The sequence below is a fragment of the Lytechinus variegatus genome, chromosome 18 (genome assembly GCF_018143015.1).
Source record: "Lytechinus variegatus isolate NC3 chromosome 18, Lvar_3.0, whole genome shotgun sequence".
Classification (NCBI taxonomy): Eukaryota; Metazoa; Echinodermata; class Echinoidea; order Temnopleuroida; family Toxopneustidae; genus Lytechinus; species Lytechinus variegatus.
The window spans coordinates 23,038,807-23,058,604 of NC_054757.1; the positions used below are offsets into that span (position 1 = coordinate 23,038,807).

Sequence of the window (19,798 nt, forward strand, 5' to 3'; positions counted from 1 at the left end):
TTGTTGATGCAGTGAGTGACGTTCGTTGCAACAATGACGGGATATTTCATAACCGCAATGAGGATTGAAATTATACACTCTATACTGTCACCAGGAGATGGTGATGATGATCATGGCTGCCATATTGTGACTACAATGTTCTATGATGGGTTTCATTCTACATAGATTTAAAAAATAAAAATTGAACCACAAATATGAATCATAGCTCTACTTTTTCATGACTTTTATGTCAATTACCCTATAGCAGTGCTTGCCATCATCTTCGATGCCTGCTCTCGAAACATATTTTTCACAAATACGAAATTTCCTGGAAGCACCTAGATAGTTTGTTTGAACTAAACGTGCTTGAAACCCTGTTTCTTGGTTTACTGACTGAATACAACCCTAAACTAGCATTGGGTTGTGAATAAACGAGATATCTCCCTTTGAGCGATGGTATTAACTGTCAATATTAATAGGATTCCATATCTCTTGTTCTAGACATGCAGTGCGGGATATTGCTTTTTGCCCTTTTTCTCTTTCCTCCTCTCCTAAAAACCGGGTCTTTTGCGTGGATTCCCACTGACCAATCAAGCCTCACCGCGTTAATATGCATCGGTTGGACCGGTATAATTGGCATGCGTAGAGAAAAGAGGGGCATCATTATTCTCATTACGGTGCTCTCAACGTTATGAAGATGCAATCATAGACATGCCATTGGACATTGGATTGTGACTTTTTCATCCCCCTCTTACTCTCTCTCCATAAACCTTCTCTCTACTCTCTTCTCTCTTTTCCCCCTCTCTCCATCTCTTCCATTCTCTCTCTCTCTCGTCCCATATCTTTCTCCTCCTTCCTCTGCCCCCCCCTCTCTCTCTCTCTCACTACACTTACACACACAGACCACTTGTTCCATATGCCCTACTTTCCAATCTAATCTAGATCACAGTATCACAAGATCTCATTTTCTAAAGATCAACAAGCACTTGTATTTCTTTTTTCTTTGGGTAGATTAACTCTTCAGACATGTCATTATCATTAATGATGATCACAATTTTTCATTAGATTCTCAGCTCAATATATTGTCTAAAATCAGAAAAACCCTCACCCACTCACTCACTATCCTAATTCCTAGAGCATACAGTGTGTATGATGGTGGTCCCCAAGTCTGAGTTAAGATTTAACATAAATTTGTTTTAATTTCACAAAATCTTTCACATACAAATTTTCCTTATATTATAAGTGTAACAAATATCTCATACAAATTTGAAAGACAAAGGATTTTCTTGGAAAAAAACCTCAGGCAGTCAATTTCAGATTGAAAAAAAATGGTACCCCATGTCTGCGCACCCATTCACTTTGCACACGATTCAGGGATTTTGATGAAAAAGGCAGCATTTCGAGGCCGTCACATGAAATGCCAATAATTCATTATTTTTCCACCATTTTGAGTCAGATTTTAAAAATGAATATCTGTCTAAGTATTGCATGTGTAAGTTCTGTGTTCGTTGCGTTTTCTCTTTTACTAGAATCGCGCAGACAATGGGTTTTGTGCAGACTTGGGCAAACTTGCCATACATTTTATTAATATTACCCACATCCATATGACTACAAGCCTTCACAATCCAATGTAGTTTGTAGCCTGTTATCTGCAAACATTCAAGTTCACTACTCTATGTCGACAGTATTGCTTGATGGGGCTCATAGATATTTTGCTCATTTTTTGTGTTGTTCCCTTGTCGTAGGGTGTGTCCTCCACATCCTTTGTTTTGAGATCATGTGATCAATTACGCACCAGCTAAAGGTAGGTGTATGTTTCATAAAGCTGTTCGTAAGTTACAGCGACTATACAAACGTAGAGTGATCCCTTCTTAGGAACTAAATCAACATCAATGAAAATCTGGTGGGTGTTTCATAGAGGTGTTCTGAAGATACAAATGACTTTGCACGACTGGTGACCCCTTCTTGTGCTAGATGGTACATCCCTATGTCATTCATTTAGGACATAAGAATATGTTCCAGATGTTTGTAAAGTTGTGCGTAACTTTACGAAAAGCTTTATGATTTACCACAGGAAGGATGACCAGGGGCCCGTAACACAAAGCTTAGCAATGATCGTAGAACATTTTTCTACAATTGATTCCATTGACTACAATGTACAATCAATCGTAAAAATCAAGAGTATGATTAATCGTTAACCTTTGTGTTTACGGGACCCAGGTGGTTCTTAAAGATGCTCGTAACTTCAAGGATGCGGAAGTCTTTGTAGTAAGCAATTGAGTTTGAGAATGCTCCCCAGTGAGTGGAGAGTGTGTATATATTGCATGGGGGCAAGCCACAATTTGATAACTAGTGTAGCATCATATCTGTTTGAATGCTTCCCAGGGAGTGGAGAGAATGGGTACATTGCGTGTTTAATTTATTGTGGTAAGCACTATCTAAAAGAGCGGAATATTATTATCATAACCAGCTACAAATTCTGGTTGGTCTGTCGTGGTATTGATGTATTCATCCATGGACCCACTACATGTAGTGGTATCATTTTAATCTTTAAAACCCAGTCTGGGCACAATGAAAATAAAAATTAAAAAAAACCTATGCAGCTAAGTGATGTTTTTCTATCCAGTAAGGATATTCATTTTACCAGTCCATTAACCAATGAAACCTTTTTCATGTTTTGGTACGTTACGAGTCAGACCAAGCTAAAGCTTTCCCATTCTTTCAATTTCCCTCAAATCTCACTTAAAGATAAATTCCAGTTTTGGTAACGATCTCAAAATAACTTTTTACAGATTCTAATATAATGACCACCCAAGTGTCTGTTTGTATGAATAAAAAATAAGTGCCAAAGGATTTTGCGAGAAATTGTGTAATTGCTGAGAAATAAGCCAAATAAGCACGGATTCGGTGACTTCCGTCGGGTCTTTATTCAAGCAATAATAATACACTGTCCCATGTGTGCCTATCTGTGTTGGGGATCTTCAGTGTGAACGTTTTTCAGCATAGATTTCAAGATTTCACAAAGTTCAGTTTATGTAACTGTACCAGATCTAGATCCTCGATGATATTCTGACAATTAAGCATGGTTTTACAGTAGTGCTGCAAGTCAGGCGGCATGTTCGGGTTCGGTTCGGTTCGGCAGGGTTCGGCAGTTTTTTTCCGAACTTTGGTTCGGTTCGGGGTTCGGCAATAAATGCCAAATTAAATTTAACACATAAAAAATAAAGATCGCCGACCTACAACCATGCAATCTCGTGCATTATCCGTCAAGTATTAATAATAAATTTTGTTTCTAAAAAGAATAGTTAAGATAATTGTGAACTTTCTTTTGTTTTAATTAACAAAAAATAAGTCATTTCTACTTTCATTTTTAAAATGAAAATAAAAAAAATCAAAAGAAAAAAATATTGATAACGAGAGAATCAGGACAGGAACAGAATTACAAAGATCAGAATATTTTTTTCACGATTATTTCATGTAGCTGTGATCATGATCGATTACGATGTCATTGCCAACGCAGCTTCTCAAATTGGAAAGTGTTGATCGGGAATGTCGAAATAGTAGACAAACAACCTCCACTCAACTGTTATTATACCGGTAAAATTCACATTCCAAAGAATATGAGTGTTTTAGAAAGTCCCTATTTTCTGAAAAGTGGTAAAATTTGGTCAATGAATTACTTTAAAAAGATAAAATATCAGTCCATTCTTGGTCCAGAAAGATCGACGCTACGTGACTTCAAACATATTTCCAACACGAAAATGAGTACATGGGACTGTACACTGTATTTTAGTGTTGTGAAATCACCCGGCGTTGATCGTTAGAACTAAGACGGAACTGATAATTTATCATTTCATTCTCAGTAATTGGCCAGATTAAACCACTTTTAAGAAAATATTGACAATGGAAAAACGTTTCAAGTTTGGAATACGAATTTTACCTGTATAATAGCGACCGAGAGCAGGTTGTTTGGACTTCCTGTTTCAACTTTCCTTACCAACAATTTCCGGAACATCGATCAGGGAACATGCGTTGATTTGGTTTGAATTTTTATCTTTTTTGTTTTTTTTCACCCTCATTCCTTCATCTCTTATTTATTTATCTTTTATATTAATATGGAAATTTCAGAAGGTGGAATATACTTTACCATTACTTTGTCAGTCACAAGGAATTAATTTATGTCTTTTCAATTAAATGTACATCCGATTACAGCAATGCGTAATTCAACTACACTTTTTAACTGAGTTAAGCTTAAAATGTCCCCACATTTTATAAGGAAAAAATATATTCATGTTTAGGCCTGGGACGATTGTCATTATTACTGTCACTGCAGCAGTGTGCAGTGAGTTCTATGCAATTTTAATGCTGTAAATATTTTTGATATATATGTTTAAATTCATATTCCACTAGATTTCTCATTTTGCACTCTAGCATTTTCTTAATCTCTTTCTACATGAAATCCCATAGGGCAGGTTATGTGTTAAAGTATAGGTACAGAAAGCTAATTCTATAGAGCAAACCTTAGGTACACCCTTTATTGTTATAATTTGTATAGGAATGGTCAAGTTCATTGTTTTGTTCTGTGTAGAGCGCTGGGCAGTACCAGCTTCCTTGTAACTTTAATTAGACTGTCTAATGAGCAGTCTGGCTTGGCCATAAGTTCAGAACCTTTAAATAGAGATGCAAAAAGCCAAGAAACTTCAGTTCATAGTAAAGACACAGAAGAGAGAACTCCAGTTAACGTCAAGATATTTCTCGTATTGATTGCAACCAAGTGTACTTGTCTTATAGCCTCCAATTGGTAAGATTGCTTATATGTTTTACTCTATATCTTTCTGTTGATAGTTGTGGCCAAGATATAAGAATATATAGATTTATAATATGATTATACCTTCAATAGTTTCTTTCTTGAATCATAAACTTACTTGTGGTATACTTATCTTTCTATGTTATGGTATATATTCGGATAGATTTGGATTTCATGATATTTACCTTTTAAGACCTCATTGGTGTAATATTTACTGATAGTTATGTGTGCCATGTTTATTCAGATATACAATTAGTAGAATGAGTTATTGAATATTTATGTTCCTTGTTAGTATAGTGGAGATATATGTTTCTTGGTAGTATAGTGGATATATAATCATGTTCCTTGGTAGTATAGTGTACTTTGGTTTTATAGCTAGGAGTAATATAATATCCTAATACATGTGAAGTATTTCTGAGTTCTGATAGTATAGTACAAGTATTTCCTCTATATTTCTAGTCATGGTTTACATATATAGTTTTCTTATGAAGATTGTTTTACTAGCAGATTATAACCATTTGTGGGTTGTCTGAATATGTAAGTCAAAATGTATATTTGTATCTGTTTTGTTTTCAGTATTTTATCTCGGATTTTGGACCGTGGGATGACGGAATAAAGTTCCACATAAGCCACACTAAAGTCTGTGAATACATTTCTTTTGGAGTGAGAGTATTTGTTAGCCGAAACTCCGTCCGTTTATCGAGGATAAAGGGCGGCAGCCACAATAAAATACAACTGCTGTAGACATTTACGCTTCGTAAGGCATGAGTAAGCGAGAAACATCGGTGAGGATGACGTCACTGAAAGGAGCAACCAGGGATGAGGACCTGCATAGCCAAGTAAGTGGTAGCAGTAGCAGGAGGAGCAGACTGAGCAGGAGATCGAGTAGATCATCAAAAAGTGAACTTTCTGCCCGTAAAGCCTCACTGGAAGCGAAAAAGGAAAATGAAAGTAAAATGCTAATGTTGCTAAAAGAGGACAAAGAAGCTAAACAAGCCTTTCATCAAAATAGGAAGGCTGTTCTTGAACAAAAAATGAAGACTCTTGAGCTTGAACAGGAAGACATGGAAAATGCCTATCTTAGTGAGCAGAAAGCGATTGCTGCTCAAAAGTCTATAGTAGCTGCAGACATAGAAATCTCAGAACTGGCTATATTGGAAGAATGCTGCGAAGATGATAGTGAAACTGATGATGAGGTTTCTATTAAAGGACTGACACGGGAGAAAAGGAGCGAAAGGATGGAGAGATTCTTTGGCTCACAAGAGGAAGTCACAGTGAAAAATATCAAACCTGAGTCTCCCGTGGTCAATACTCCACCAGTTAGTAGCCCAGCAGTGCAAGCCAGACAGGATACAGCTGCATCATCTCTAGAAGATTGCCTGCAACAGCTGGCTCGTTTTGTAGCAGGACAAAACGCAGCTAGTAACCAACTAGCCGTATTCAGCCAACTCCCTAAGATCGACGTACCAATCTTCTCTGGTGATCCTCTGCAGTACACGCTATGGAAAAATGCCTTTGACTGTACAGTGGATTCAAAGCCAATTGGCGAGCAGTACAAATTGAATTACTTGAATGCATATGTCAGTGGCAAGGCTAAGGAGATAGTAGAGCATCATCTTTTGATAGGAGGGAGTAATGCATACCAAGAGGCTTTGAAGCAGCTAGAAGACAGATTTGGTGACCCCAATACGATAAGCGTCTCGTACACCAAGAAACTGACTTCTTGGCCGAAGATATCAAGCCACGATGCCAGTGGACTGAGGGACTTCGCAGATTTTCTTCAGAAAGTTGTGGCAGCCAAGAGGAGAGTCCGCAACTTGGGAATTCTGGATTACCCTCAAGAAAATGTAAAGCTTGTGGAGAAGTTACCAGGCTATTTGGAAGGAAAGTGGCGTGATGAAATCGACAGATGGCGTTCTCATAAAGGCCCACAAAGCTTCCCTTCTTTCACAGAATTTGCCGAGTTTGTTATGAGAGCTGCAAGCAAGGCAAACATCCCTGAGATGGAGCCATTGTCTAAGGAACCAAAGCGGAGTTTCCAAACAAATCAAAGGAGTATGAAAGCAAGGACCTTTGTAACAAACGGACAAGATAATGAACCAAGCAAGCTGTCCAAGGTATCGCATAGGCATGGCCTTTTCTCAATGTGCCCCTTTTGCGAGAGAGATCATCACATTGAAGATTGTGATGATTTCGCACAAAACTCTATACATGTGAAAAAGGCTTTCTTCAGGAAGAAAATGATATGTCTTGGGTGTGGAGGAACAGACGATCACTTTGTCAGAAATTGTCAGGAGAGAAAGTCATGCAAATTATGTGGGAAAATGCATCTCACCTGCCTCCACTACGACCAAAACAAACCAGACACAGCTGAACTGCAGGAAGGAACATCGCATTGCACATCTGTATGTCTGACACCTGACCAGGATGGGAGGGATCACAGTATGATCGTTCCTGTTTGGGTAAGGCATGTGGATCGACCATCAGAGGAGACACTAGAATATGCCATTCTTGATGACCAGTCAAACGTGAGTTTTGTCTCCAAACGCCTCTGCAAGAAGCTAGATGTTAAAGGAGAGAAAACGAATCTTCTCCTTACAACAATGCATCAGACAGGGAAGATAGAAAGTGAGAGGATTAAAGGTCTTGAGGTACTGGACTTCAACAAGGAGAATGTAATCCAGCTTCCAACCACTTTGTCAAGGGATTCGTTACCTGCATCCCGCTCCCAGATCCCTAAGCCAGAGGTAGTCAAGCAGTGGGACCATCTAAACAGCGTAGCAAGTAAAATGATGCCATACAGGAAAGATGTAGAAGTATCGTTACTTATCGGTAATGATTGTACAAGAGCAGTTAGACCACGTGAAATCATAAGTGGAAATGAAGATGACCCATATGCCCAGAGATCATTGCTTGGATGGGGAGTAGTTGGGAGAGTGCGTAAAACTCCTGGAGAACTCAAGTCTGCAACTTGTAACAAAATCTCAGTCAACTCATGCCCCAACTCTAGTTTCCAGACCAAGGTTAAGACAAATATCGGCCCTGAAAAGATCATTCAAGCATTGGAAGCCGACTTCAAAGAGGAGAAGGAAGGTCGTCCATCACTATCGGTACACGATGTGAGGTCTCCTGATATCTTGGAGGAGGGAATAACAAGGAGTCAAGATGGGAATTACGAAATGCCTGCACCCTTCAAGTCAGATCAAGTCCAAGTGCCTGATAATCGTCCTCTTGCTGTTAAGAGATGGAATCAACTGAATATTCCCCATCTTTCTCACATAGGGGGAGTATGGGAAAGACAAATTGCTACTTTTCGTCGTACTCTAGAGCCCCTTCTCATCAGCTCAGGAAACCAGCTCGACGACGAGTCTTTCAGAACATTCTTAAAAGAGGTTGAATTAGTAGTCAACTCTAGACCTCTTTCGACGACACACCTTTGTTCTCCAGATGCTCCTGAGCCTCTAACACCAAATCATCTGTTGACTATGAAACCTAAAATCGTGCTACCACCTCCTGGAAAGTTCCAAACGGCAGATTCCTATTGTCGCAAATGGTGGAGACGAGTTCAGCATCTCTCCAATGAATTCTGGCTGAGATGGAGAAAAGAGTTCTTGGCTGAACTCCAAACCAGACAGAAGTGGGTTACACCAAAGCGAAGCGTCAGGGCAGGAGATGTGGTCATCGTCAAAGAAGAAGGAGAATTTCGAGGTAATTGGCCCCTTGGTCGAGTAGAGAAAGTCCTTCCTAGCAAAGATGGTCACGTACGCAAAGTCCAACTGATGATGGCAAACAAGTGTTTAGACGAAGATGGACGAAGGAAAGGTCAGCCAACTATCCTTGACAGACCGATACATAAGCTGGTGGTGCTAATTCCTATTGAAGAAACATCACAAGGAAGGATGCAATCGGAAGACCAGAGGATTCCCGATCAAGGAGCCAGCCAAGAAGAAAATAAGAAGTGATGTCTTATTGTAAATGTTTAATTTCTCTTTCTCTGAATCTGTCAAACTCTTTCCCTAGTATCCTTATTCTCTCTTCTTCTTCTCCCTCAGCCTTTTCACTCTCTCTCTCTCTCTCTCTTTCTCTCTATCAGCATTCTCTTTCCTATATTTTTCTTGCAATCATTATGTATAGAGTGATTTTTGGAATGTTTAAATTACTTCAGGTGTAATTTGTAACAGTAAGATCACTGAGTAATATTGATTTAGATTGAAATCCATTTCATTACATTGGTATCATTAACATATTTTTCTATGGTCAATGTATTTGATGTGCTTGACATAATATATATGTACTAAGTAGTACATTTTGACACTTGAATCTAGTATTGTTATGCTAAGATGATCCCATAATCAGGTGATTGAGCTATTTACATTTGTTTTAGTTTTACAGATAAATTACACAATGGGATCGGAATATCATGATTCCTATTTTGGTTTGTTGTTCTTACATTACTGTTTATACTGTAGCGAGTATTTAAATATTTGAGTCTATAATAATTTGAAGTATTAGTATTCTGAATCAATTCCTTTTGTACTATTTGGGTAACTGATAGCAGGATCAGTTAAAGGAGCCATGTCACTGCAGCAGTGTGCAGTGAGTTCTATGCAATTTTAATGCTGTAAATATTTTTGATATATATGTTTAAATTCATATTCCACTAGATTTCTCATTTTGCACTCTAGCATTTTCTTAATCTCTTTCTACATGAAATCCCATAGGGCAGGTTATGTGCTAAAGTATAGGTACAGAAAGCTAATTCTATAGAGCAAACCTTAGGTACACCCTTTATTGTTATAATTTGTATAGGAATGGTCAAGTTCATTGTTTTGTTCTGTGTAGAGCGCTGGGCAGTACCAGCTTCCTTGTAACTTTAATTAGACTGTCTAATGAGCAGTCTGGCTTGGCCATAAGTTCAGAACCTTTAAATAGAGATGCAAAAAGCCAAGAAACTTCAGTTCATAGTAAAGACACAGAAGAGAGAACTCCAGTTAACGTCAAGATATTTCTCGTATTGATTGCAACCAAGTGTACTTGTCTTATAGCCTCCAATTGGTAAGATTGCTTATATGTTTTACTCTATATCTTTCTGTTGATAGTTGTGGCCAAGATATAAGAATATATAGATTTATAATATGATTATACCTTCAATAGTTTCTTTCTTGAATCATAAACTTACTTGTGGTATACTTATCTTTCTATGTTATGGTATATATTCGGATAGATTTGGATTTCATGATATTTACCTTTTAAGACCTCATTGGTGTAATATTTACTGATAGTTATGTGTGCCATGTTTATTCAGATATACAATTAGTAGAATGAGTTATTGAATATTTATGTTCCTTGTTAGTATAGTGGAGATATATGTTTCTTGGTAGTATAGTGGATATATAATCATGTTCCTTGGTAGTATAGTGTACTTTGGTTTTATAGCTAGGAGTAATATAATATCCTAATACATGTGAAGTATTTCTGAGTTCTGATAGTATAGTACAAGTATTTCCTCTATATTTCTAGTCATGGTTTACATATATAGTTTTCTTATGAAGATTGTTTTACTAGTAGATTATAACCATTTGTGGGTTGTCTGAATATGTAAGTCAAAATGTATATTTGTATCTGTTTTGTTTTCAGTATTTTATCTCGGATTTTGGACCGTGGGATGACGGAATAAAGTTCCACATAAGCCACACTAAAGTCTGTGAATACATTTCTTTTGGAGTGAGAGTATTTGTTAGCCGAAACTCCGTCCGTTTATCGAGGATAAAGGGCGGCAGCCACAATTACCATTCGATTATTTCCTGGAAAAATAATTGAATGATTCGATTGTTCGTCGGGAATCACGTCTTTTAAGTCACAATAGTTGTCCTACTTTATGGTGACCCCCCCCCCATGAAGAAATCTCCATCAAAGTCACATGTTTAGCATAAATGAGGCCCTTTTCCTCCTTCTCCATGATATTTTTATATCAAAAGAAACTTCATGAAATGAGATTAAATCTTTCAGTTTATTGTCCCAATGAAAATCTTTCCTAAATTAATACTGGTACCCTGGTATTATGCATTCATCCCTCCAAGTGCCACACCCCTGCATATAAATGAATCAGCCCCACCGAGTCCAAAGACGTAAACAACTCATTCATGAAGTATATTCTTTGAGACTGAGCCCAGGTGGAGCATTTCACTTGAAAATTTTCATCCCTTGCCCACACCATGTCCCCGCCTCCACTTGTGGCACTGCCCACGATGCTACACATGTATTAAAAAAAAATATTTCATGTGAAATACCTTTCAAAATAACGATTTTTTTATCATTTGAACCTACATGTATAACTGGGTCTATTTTTGGAGACTAGTCGAGAAAGTACTGGTGAAGGCGGGCGCGTGTTGGAATGTAGTTTTCATTGGTTGAGGGGGATATAAAAAAGGTTGCATTGTTCTGAAACATGAAAGAAATTCTCCGGCTCCCACCCCCTATCCTTCCCTCTCTCTTTCCCTCACATGCACACACACACACACACAGATGGGGGAGGGGTCAATTTATTTCTGAAGTCATGACCTTTCCTGATAAGGGAACCACATGCCTTCTGCTTCTTTGTTTCCCAAAGTTTCATTGGCTATCCGAAGGTCCAATCAGCTCAAGTGAGCTGGTTATGTGTTTACGTATTATTGTGCACGCACACAATGACTTATTTTGTGTATGAGGGCAAGGTCGGGTGGGATTAACATTTTCGGAGCGCTATCATGTTGGTATGTAACTGTGAATGTGATACAATCATTGATAATTTTTGAAACATTACCTCGGTAACATAATTTTTAAACCTGTAAAAAACAGCTGTCATCATTGTTTTCTTGTCATTTTATTTTTATTACTTGGGTATTAGAGGTATCCCAACGTCATAATCGGGATCTGCCGAACATTCGATCAGTGTAAATTTTGCTAATCGATTGGTGATTGGCGGCATGCCAATCGAACCATTCGATCAATCAATGTTTACTCCCAGGCCTATTCATGTTTATAAAAAAATTGAAAATGATAAAAATTTAATCAAACACGAGACCGAAACTGTCATACTTTGTCATTTACGAGGAATAAATTTATGTCTGGTTCTTTTTCTTTATTAAGTACAAAATGATTAGGTCCGATTACGATCACGATCGATTATGGCAATACTAATTACACCACACTTTTATACCGAGTTTAGCTTCAAAATGCCCCCTCATTTTATCAAGAAAAAATATATTTATGTTAATAAAATATTCTTAAGTTGATAACAGTTCAATCAAAGACAAGATGGGAGCTATCATATTGGATTTTAAAAATATATTGAGTGGAATTCTCTTTGTGCACAATCACTAACCAATATATATTTTATTGATTTTATACTTAAATCTATGTAGTCATCGCATTCACGCATTGCATACAAACATACTTTTTTTTTTACCGAACTTCCGAACCAGGCCTTTGAGTTCGGTTCGGTTCGGTCCGGTTCGGAAGTGCCAAGTTCGGCGAACTTCCGTTCGGTTCGGCGGTTCGGTTGCAGCACTATTTTACAGACTTTCTCATGAAATCAGTGTTTCCTGCAACTACTGGCATTTCTCTTTAAACTCTTGTGGCAAACTTCATCCAATAACTTCATCCCATAATCCTTGTCACAAACAAAATCAATTCATATTTCTCATACTCATCCACTTAACCTCAACGAAAATGAAAGCATCATAATCACATCCATCCTCTTTGTGAAAATGAAACAAAAAAGAAGTAATTTTACTGATAACTCTGACCTTTCCAAAATTATCATCAATATCCAATTTGCCCTAAAAGCCCCTCATTCAAACTCTATATATCCAACTTCCAATTATTAGACAATATTAAATGCACATGATTTCCCCCGCATAATGCAGAAATGTAATGCATTAGGAAATCCAGCTGCAAGGATCAGACTTGATAAATCACTTTCATTTCTCATGTCAGTGCAGTTATTGATATTAAAATCCATTATTTCCCAACAACTTTCATGTCAACCTTTGCCTAATCGAATAGTGTGGGGTGGGTGTGGTTTGGTGTGCAAAGCCTATTGGAATGACAGACTTCAGTAATCAAAAGGATAACCCATTATTCACTCCATCAATCGTAATTATTTGAACCCTTATTGGGACTTGTGGAGCGTGTCCTGCCCCCAAGTTTATTTAAAAAAAATTGACAGTAAACTATATGAGATGAATGTCTCCTCATCCCACCCCCTACAGCCAGCATTGTTATTTTGGATACTAGGAACTAGTCAATCCTTTATAATAGCAATTATCAAGACCTCATCAATCTTTAGTGACTAGATTATCTTTAAAGTGCAGCAAACACTTAACATCCAAATCTACATACAATAACAGTGACTTAATTGCTGGTAGGATATTTCACCCATTAGGCAGAAGATATCAAAAATTTATTGCAGACTTCATCTTCGACGGACCGTTGTTGGACAGCAGGAGCTGAGCCATTACCTAACCTTTCTCGATCCATTAATCAAACACTGTTAAACGACTGCTCGGCCATTTTAGAAGGAAAGTGACTATTAAGTCCTCTTTACATAATCAATAATACGAGCTAGTTGTCTCTTCACCCGAGAGAGCTCTTAATGACCGTCTCCCCGGTCTTTTAAGAGCTATTTTCTTCTCACCACACCACCCAAACGAATGTAGGCTATCCCTTACCAACACTACCAACTCATTTGCAATTGCAGGTCTTTCATTTTAAAAGAAAATACTTTTTTAAAGGAAATCACCAGTCTTTGAAAAAATGCTGTCAATTATAGGTGTCCAATATCAAATACAATGAATTATTCCATCAAGTTCGTTTCACAATCTTCTCATGATGCAATTGATTTTTTTTACAAGCCCTGTAAGAAGCTTCATCAAGCTTTTTGTAAAGTCACGCATGATTGACTTGAAAGTGTTCAGATGACATGTCAGATTTTGGAAACCAAGTGTTAACAAAATATAAGTGCATTATCAATTCTAATAATCTCATATTTATAACTTTGGCTGAAAATTTGAAGAAAAATATGCTTTAATTTATCACTGATAAACAAAATTTGCTCATTTAAGAAGTTCATAAAATGAGAATGAGATGAAATGAGAGAGCAACCCTTACGGTTTGCCATATTTTGTCAAATTAAAATTGTTTGATAGACCAAGCGTGATTTACAAAGGGCTTCAAGAACAACTGTCAAATGCTCAAATTTCATGTATTTTAAAGGTCAAGTCCACCTCAGAAAAATGTTGATTTGAATCAATACAGAAAAATCAGACAAGCACAATGATGAAAATTTCATAAAAATCGGATGTAAAATAAGAAAGTTATGACATTTCAAAGTTTCGCTTATTTTTTACAAAATAGTTATACATGTATGAACGAGCCAGTTACATCCAAATGATAGAGTCGATGATGTCACGCACTCACTGTTTCTTTTGTTTTATTGTTTGAATTATATAATATTTCAATTTTTACGAATTTGATGATTAGGACCATCTTGCCCGAAGCACAAAATGTTAAAATAATGGAATTCCACATGTTCAGGGAGGAATGAAACTTCATTTCATATGACAATGACGAGAAAATAAAAATATTTCATATAACAAAATACAAAAGAAAGTGAGTGAGTGATGTCATCAGTTCCTCATTTGCATAGTAACGGAGATGTGCATACAAGTGTTTTGTGAAATAAAGCGAAACTTTAAAATGCCATAACTTTCTCATTTTACATCCGATTTTGATGAAATTTTCAGTGTTATGCTTGTTGAATTTTTCTCTTTTCATTCAAATCAAGTTTTTGTTGGGGTGGACTTGTCCTTTAAGTCATCATTCGACAACCTACCTTCAAATCCCTGTGAACTATAAGATTTTTATGACAATGTTCTACGCTCTCCAAGATCTGTTGTATGCAGTGGCTTGCGTCGGCCTCACTGTAATATTCCCTGGCTACAATGTCTTCAAACAACTCTCCTCCTGTAACTCTGAAAATATTAAGAAAAAAAAAATTGCTCATTTTCTAGTCATGGATTCATCATGGTTTAGCAGTTCAGGCTCTCATCTTGTGTCCTTTGGCAAGGCGTCAGTCGGTCCACACTTTGCCACTCTTCACCCAGGTGTTAAATGGGTAACCGGTAGGATGCGAAAGCCTATGTAGTATGCAAGCAATCAAGTCATGGAACTCTTGTTTGAATGCTACCCAGTAAGTAGAGAATCTGCATACACCATGTGCGGGTGTGCTAAGATCCGATTATCTGGCTAATCCTTATTAAGCCCTATATAAATGTTACTATTCTTATTCATTATTATTCCTTTCCTATTATGATCATAAGAGTAATCATAATATAATTTGTATACAATCAGTTGGTCCGTTGTTAGTTTTACTGATTTGTCTGTGGCATGAACTCAAATAAATAATAATTATAATAATAATAGCCAGTTCTTGTATACTGCATAACACATTATGAATAACGTCTCAATACGCTTCCAAAGGACTTGGCTGTAGCTCAAGCAGCCTTTCCAGAGCTCGGCATTTCAAGGAATAATCTCCTGCCAGGTACCCATTTACCTCACCTGGGTTGAGTGCAGCACAATGTGGATTCATTTCTCACTGAAGGAAACTACGCCATGGCTGGGATTTGAACCCATGGCCCTCTGTTTCAAAGTCCAGAGACTAATCCACTGGGCCGCAAAGCTCCACATGCAGTCAACTCTAGCCCTGCCTGATCAATTTCATTGTCTGTGGACCCATAACACAAAGGTTAGCAATTGATCGTACGCCTGGTTTTCGCCGAAAAATGTTTCTACGATCATTGCTAAGCTTTGTGTTACGGGCCCCAGGGCTCTCTATGTGTTTGTACGTCAGAATTTTTGTTTTGTATTTAATGTGTTTGTTTGTATGTGTGATGTCTATGCAATTCTTTTGAAAAAATACTATTTCACGTCGGGGGGGGAGGTAAATGTAACCTTGATTAACCACCTTGACTTTTCAACTTCGTGATTCAACGTGGAGCGTTATGGTCAAGTGGATTAGTCTTCTGGCTTTGAAACAGAGGGTCGTGGGTTCGAATCCTAGCCATGGCGTAATTTCCCCGAGCAAGAAATTCATCCACATTGTGCTGCACTCAACCCAGGTGAGGTGAATGGGTACCCGGTGGGATTAATTCCCTGAATGCATGAACGCTGAAAGGCAGCCCAAGCTAAAGCCGGGGTAATAATATCGCGCCTCGTAATAGAACACTTCTAGATAGATGGCGCTATATAAATTATAAATGCCTATTATTATCATTATTTACAAGGTGACCTTGATATTGCCACCTCTGCTCATATTTTATTGGTTTTCTGCTCTTCTCAAATGAATGAATTCATGTTATTAGTGAGTGAGAAAGGACAAATTAGGCATGATGAAATCAACAAAATACACAAGAAAACTAATTTCCTCACGAGCCAATCAGAGTGTCAATATCACTCCTTAGGCAAACAACTTAGTTCTAAATCAATATATCATGAGTCAATAAAAAGCCACTAAATAAATGATTTTATGAATGATTAAGGGGTGTCATATTAAGACACTTAATCGGCTCCCTACTTGAGTGTTGTTTCTGTTGCTAACAGTATACATTTTGGCTGGATATGTTTTGGGGGCCAGGCATGCAAACTGAAAAGTGACCATTCCCGCCTTTGGCTGTCCCCCATTCTACAACAGCTTCCATCGGTATATAAAAAGGGTATTGGGTTATCATAGATCAATTCGATAGTCAATAGATTGCCTAATGACAGCCAGTGGCATTAAAGGGAATTTGTATAATGGTTCCAATCTGTGAGCGGTAAATTGCCAACTTGTCCACTCATCACAAGGTCTAACTACATTTAGTCTAATGCCATTCCGTCCATCAACATTGCGTCTAACAACCATTTGGTCCAATCATCACTTTGTCTAATCACCAGTTCCTCTATGACCATTATGTCTCATAACAATTTGGTCTAATATCCATTTTATTTTCATTCATTTTGCCAGATTAACACTTAGTCCAATTAGACCAAACAGTATATGGACCAAATGGCTATTGGACCAATTTGTTATTAGACAAAATGGTGAGTGGACAAAATGGCAAATAGATATATAGTTAACAAATTGATGGTAGACCAAATAATACTAGACAAGTTGGCAATTGGAAGAATTGGAATTAGACCAATTAGACCAAAATAAACCTCTGTGAACAACCATGGATAAGAAGCCATTTTCATTTTCCCCACTTTGGTATTACCATGGAAACCTTGATTTCGATTGGCTGAGGCCTGTTCCCTTGCTATAATACAAGATAAAAACAAATTCTCAAAGAAATTGTTTTAAAAACAATAAGGTAAATACTAAATTCCCCTAAAATGCTAAAGAGAGATTTCTACAAAATTAGGAACAGATGGTTATATTTTGTAGGGTTGTTTTCTTCTCCCCAAATTAGGAATATTATAAAACATCAAAAGAGAACATTTGACATGAACATATAATCTGCTGCTCTTTACTCCCCCTATGCAAAAAACACTATGTGCTTTCAACTCCATGAAACCAAACATTGCAGAATCTCTTTCTTCAAAGTCAAACAATTTCCATCGTTTCCAAGGTTACCAACAAGGCAAATTTGTAGATTATGACTCAAATCACAACCACGAGGAAGAAGCAAAGACGGTCTCGATCACGATCAGATCTCAATCACGACCAAACCAAACTACGCGGACATGTATATCCTGTATGGACATAGCTGTTAGCTTTAAACGGTTACCATGGCAAACAAACCGTTGCCGTGGATATCGGGGTACACATGTATGTCATGCATATACAGAGGTCGATTAACTAGAAACCAATACTTTCAAGGGCTGCCGTGGTGTTGATGGAAAGATGTTCTGAGAGCTCAAATAATGAGAGATACCAGAGGAATAATGGTTTGCAGAAAAAAATCAATGTTTTGTCTTCACAGCTAAATGAAGTGGCTTTTAAGTCTATCGACCTAGACATAATAAGCAGGAAGAAGAATCATTATTCTGAATTCAAATTTTGAGGTAATTTCAATGACTGGGCTTTTCTTTCGAGTGTTAGAATATCACAAAAAGATATTGCATAGAGTGGTTACATCTAATTACCTCAAACTGTAGGTGATATATTTAGGTATTGAAATTACCTTAAAAATAGTTTTTTATTATTCTTTATGATTGTAAATAAGTGTTGGAAATGAAGAACAAATCCAAAGGGATGTTTGTTTTTTTTCGAAGAATAGAGAATATTTCTAAAAATAACAGTGAATGTAAAAACAGATGCAAAAATCCAGAGTTTGTGTGAGGTGAATCTTACCACCCTTGTTTGACAGAGACAAAACCCGATTTTAAACTCTTAAAACTACAGACTGACTGACTGACATCTACAAATTTCATTAAACTGAATATAGGACAGGTGATAAAATAATATCCATTAGGTGGTTTCCGACCGCCTTGAAGTTCGTCAGTTCCAGGTATTCTCTGATCGGGAAATTTACCCAATCAGAAAATACCCGCTAAATAGTAGGTACTTGGCGAAATTACGAGAACTTTCGCTGGGATTTTTCCAAGGTAGCAGGTATTTTGGCAATGTGAAAGCAATTTACGGGAACATTTAGCCCAGCGTGTCGTTGGGCTCGGGCGCCCTAGGTGGCTGCTGGGCTAGTATTTTTGAATCTCGCGCCTTGCCTGCTTATCAGACCATACTGCGCATGCTCGTAACTTCAGGAACTTATCCCGAAGGGTATGTTTCGGGGCGGTGTGAATGCAGGAATAATGGGTATTTTTTAGCCTAAAAAAGTTCTCGTAATTTAACAGGGATTGTTGTGCTCCAGGCGGTTTGAAAACACCTATTGTGAAAATGACTGCATATTCTATGCCACAGCCCCCCCCCCCTTAATGCGTGGTCAGTGTCAGGTTCTTCAAGGTCAAAGAACCAGTGGTCAGTGGTGAATGGTCAATATGAGCTTACTTACAGGTCAAAAACCAAGTAGTGGAAGCCTTCCTCTGCAATACTATCATGAAGTCGAACTGTAATGTTGAAAAGAGAGAGAGAGAGAATTAATTAAGATAATAATATACTTATTTGAAAGACAATGAAATAGAAATATCACACAAAATTAGTAATCTAATATATGTGAATGATATAGAAGTCAGCATCTCATAAAATGAAATGGCAAACCTAGAAATGTCGCAACTCACTTTAAGACATTAATTCATGCTTAAATAATTTAAAGAATAATACAATTGAAAAATAATAGAATGATATAAACAAAATTATTGGATCTTCTTAAAGACTCATACCTAATGACCGAAAAAAAATATCAATTTAGATTATAATGGAACAGCAATTGATTAAAAGACTTTAATTCCAACTACAAACATGCAGTTTTGTAGCTAAAATTAAACTTTTTATCAACAAAAATGGCTTTCATTCATTGCACATTAAATATCGTAAAACATCTGGGAAGAACTCTTCGCTTGAAATATAGCTGGTTTCTTCATAGGCCTATATGTATTGAAGAGCACTTCAAGAGATAGCCTTAGTTCTGACAATGATTGAATGGAAATATCAAAACCAATGATGGGCATGATGATGTGACTTATCACAAATTAGGCCTATTTGCGATCGATTGCAAATATTCTGTTGCAATTTTACAACTGATAGATCAACGTTAGCTGGAGCAAATCAGATTAAACTTCTTGTTTCAAGGAGCAAATTAGCAATCAATCACTAATTTGCAATGAACTGCAAGACATATGATTGATTTAGGGATCAAAAATAGACTTGCAATTGATTGCAAGTTTCTTGCAACACCCCAATAGAATTTGCTTGATTCAAAAGTTTTCCTTCAGATTCTAATAGGAAACTTGTGTTTAATTACGACCATCTGCTCTTGAATGCAAATGACTTGTTAGTGCAAATAGGTCCATGGTTAGTGAAAAGATGTTATT

General features: G+C 37.2%; 2 protein-coding genes across 3 annotated transcripts in view; one reads left to right on the forward strand and one right to left on the reverse strand.

Annotated features, from left to right (window-relative positions):
* The window catches only part of LOC121432238 (calcium/calmodulin-dependent protein kinase type II subunit alpha-like), a gene marked incomplete at its 5' end in the record, with an annotated part of 84,672 nt that extends 65,785 nt beyond the window's left edge, over positions 1–18,887 (reverse strand). The window contains 2 exons of the mRNA XM_041630091.1: positions 14,661–14,799; positions 18,820–18,887. Of these exons, the coding sequence (XP_041486025.1) occupies positions 14,661–14,799; positions 18,820–18,887 (207 nt within the window). The remainder of the gene's footprint in view (positions 1–14,660; positions 14,800–18,819) is intronic.
* LOC121431909 lies at positions 4,297–10,573 on the forward strand. Of its 2 annotated transcripts, XR_005972168.1 has the most exons (3): positions 4,297–4,780; positions 5,363–9,841; positions 10,424–10,573. XR_005972168.1 is itself a non-coding variant. In XM_041629688.1 (2 exons), the coding sequence occupies exon 2, from the start codon at positions 5,551–5,553 to the stop codon at positions 8,746–8,748; it is 3,198 nt and encodes a 1,065-aa protein (XP_041485622.1). In that variant the 5' UTR covers positions 4,297–4,780; positions 5,363–5,550; the 3' UTR covers positions 8,749–10,573. The 2 variants fall into 2 exon arrangements, 1 of the variants encoding a protein (XP_041485622.1); XM_041629688.1 differs by having other exon boundaries at positions 5,363–10,573.
* Positions 18,888–19,798: the final 911 nt, after the last annotated feature.

Coding starts and splice junctions, on each gene's coding strand:
- LOC121431909 (XM_041629688.1), top strand. CDS start 5,551: ATGAGTAAGCGAGAAACATCGGTGAGGATGACGTCACTGAAAGGAGCA.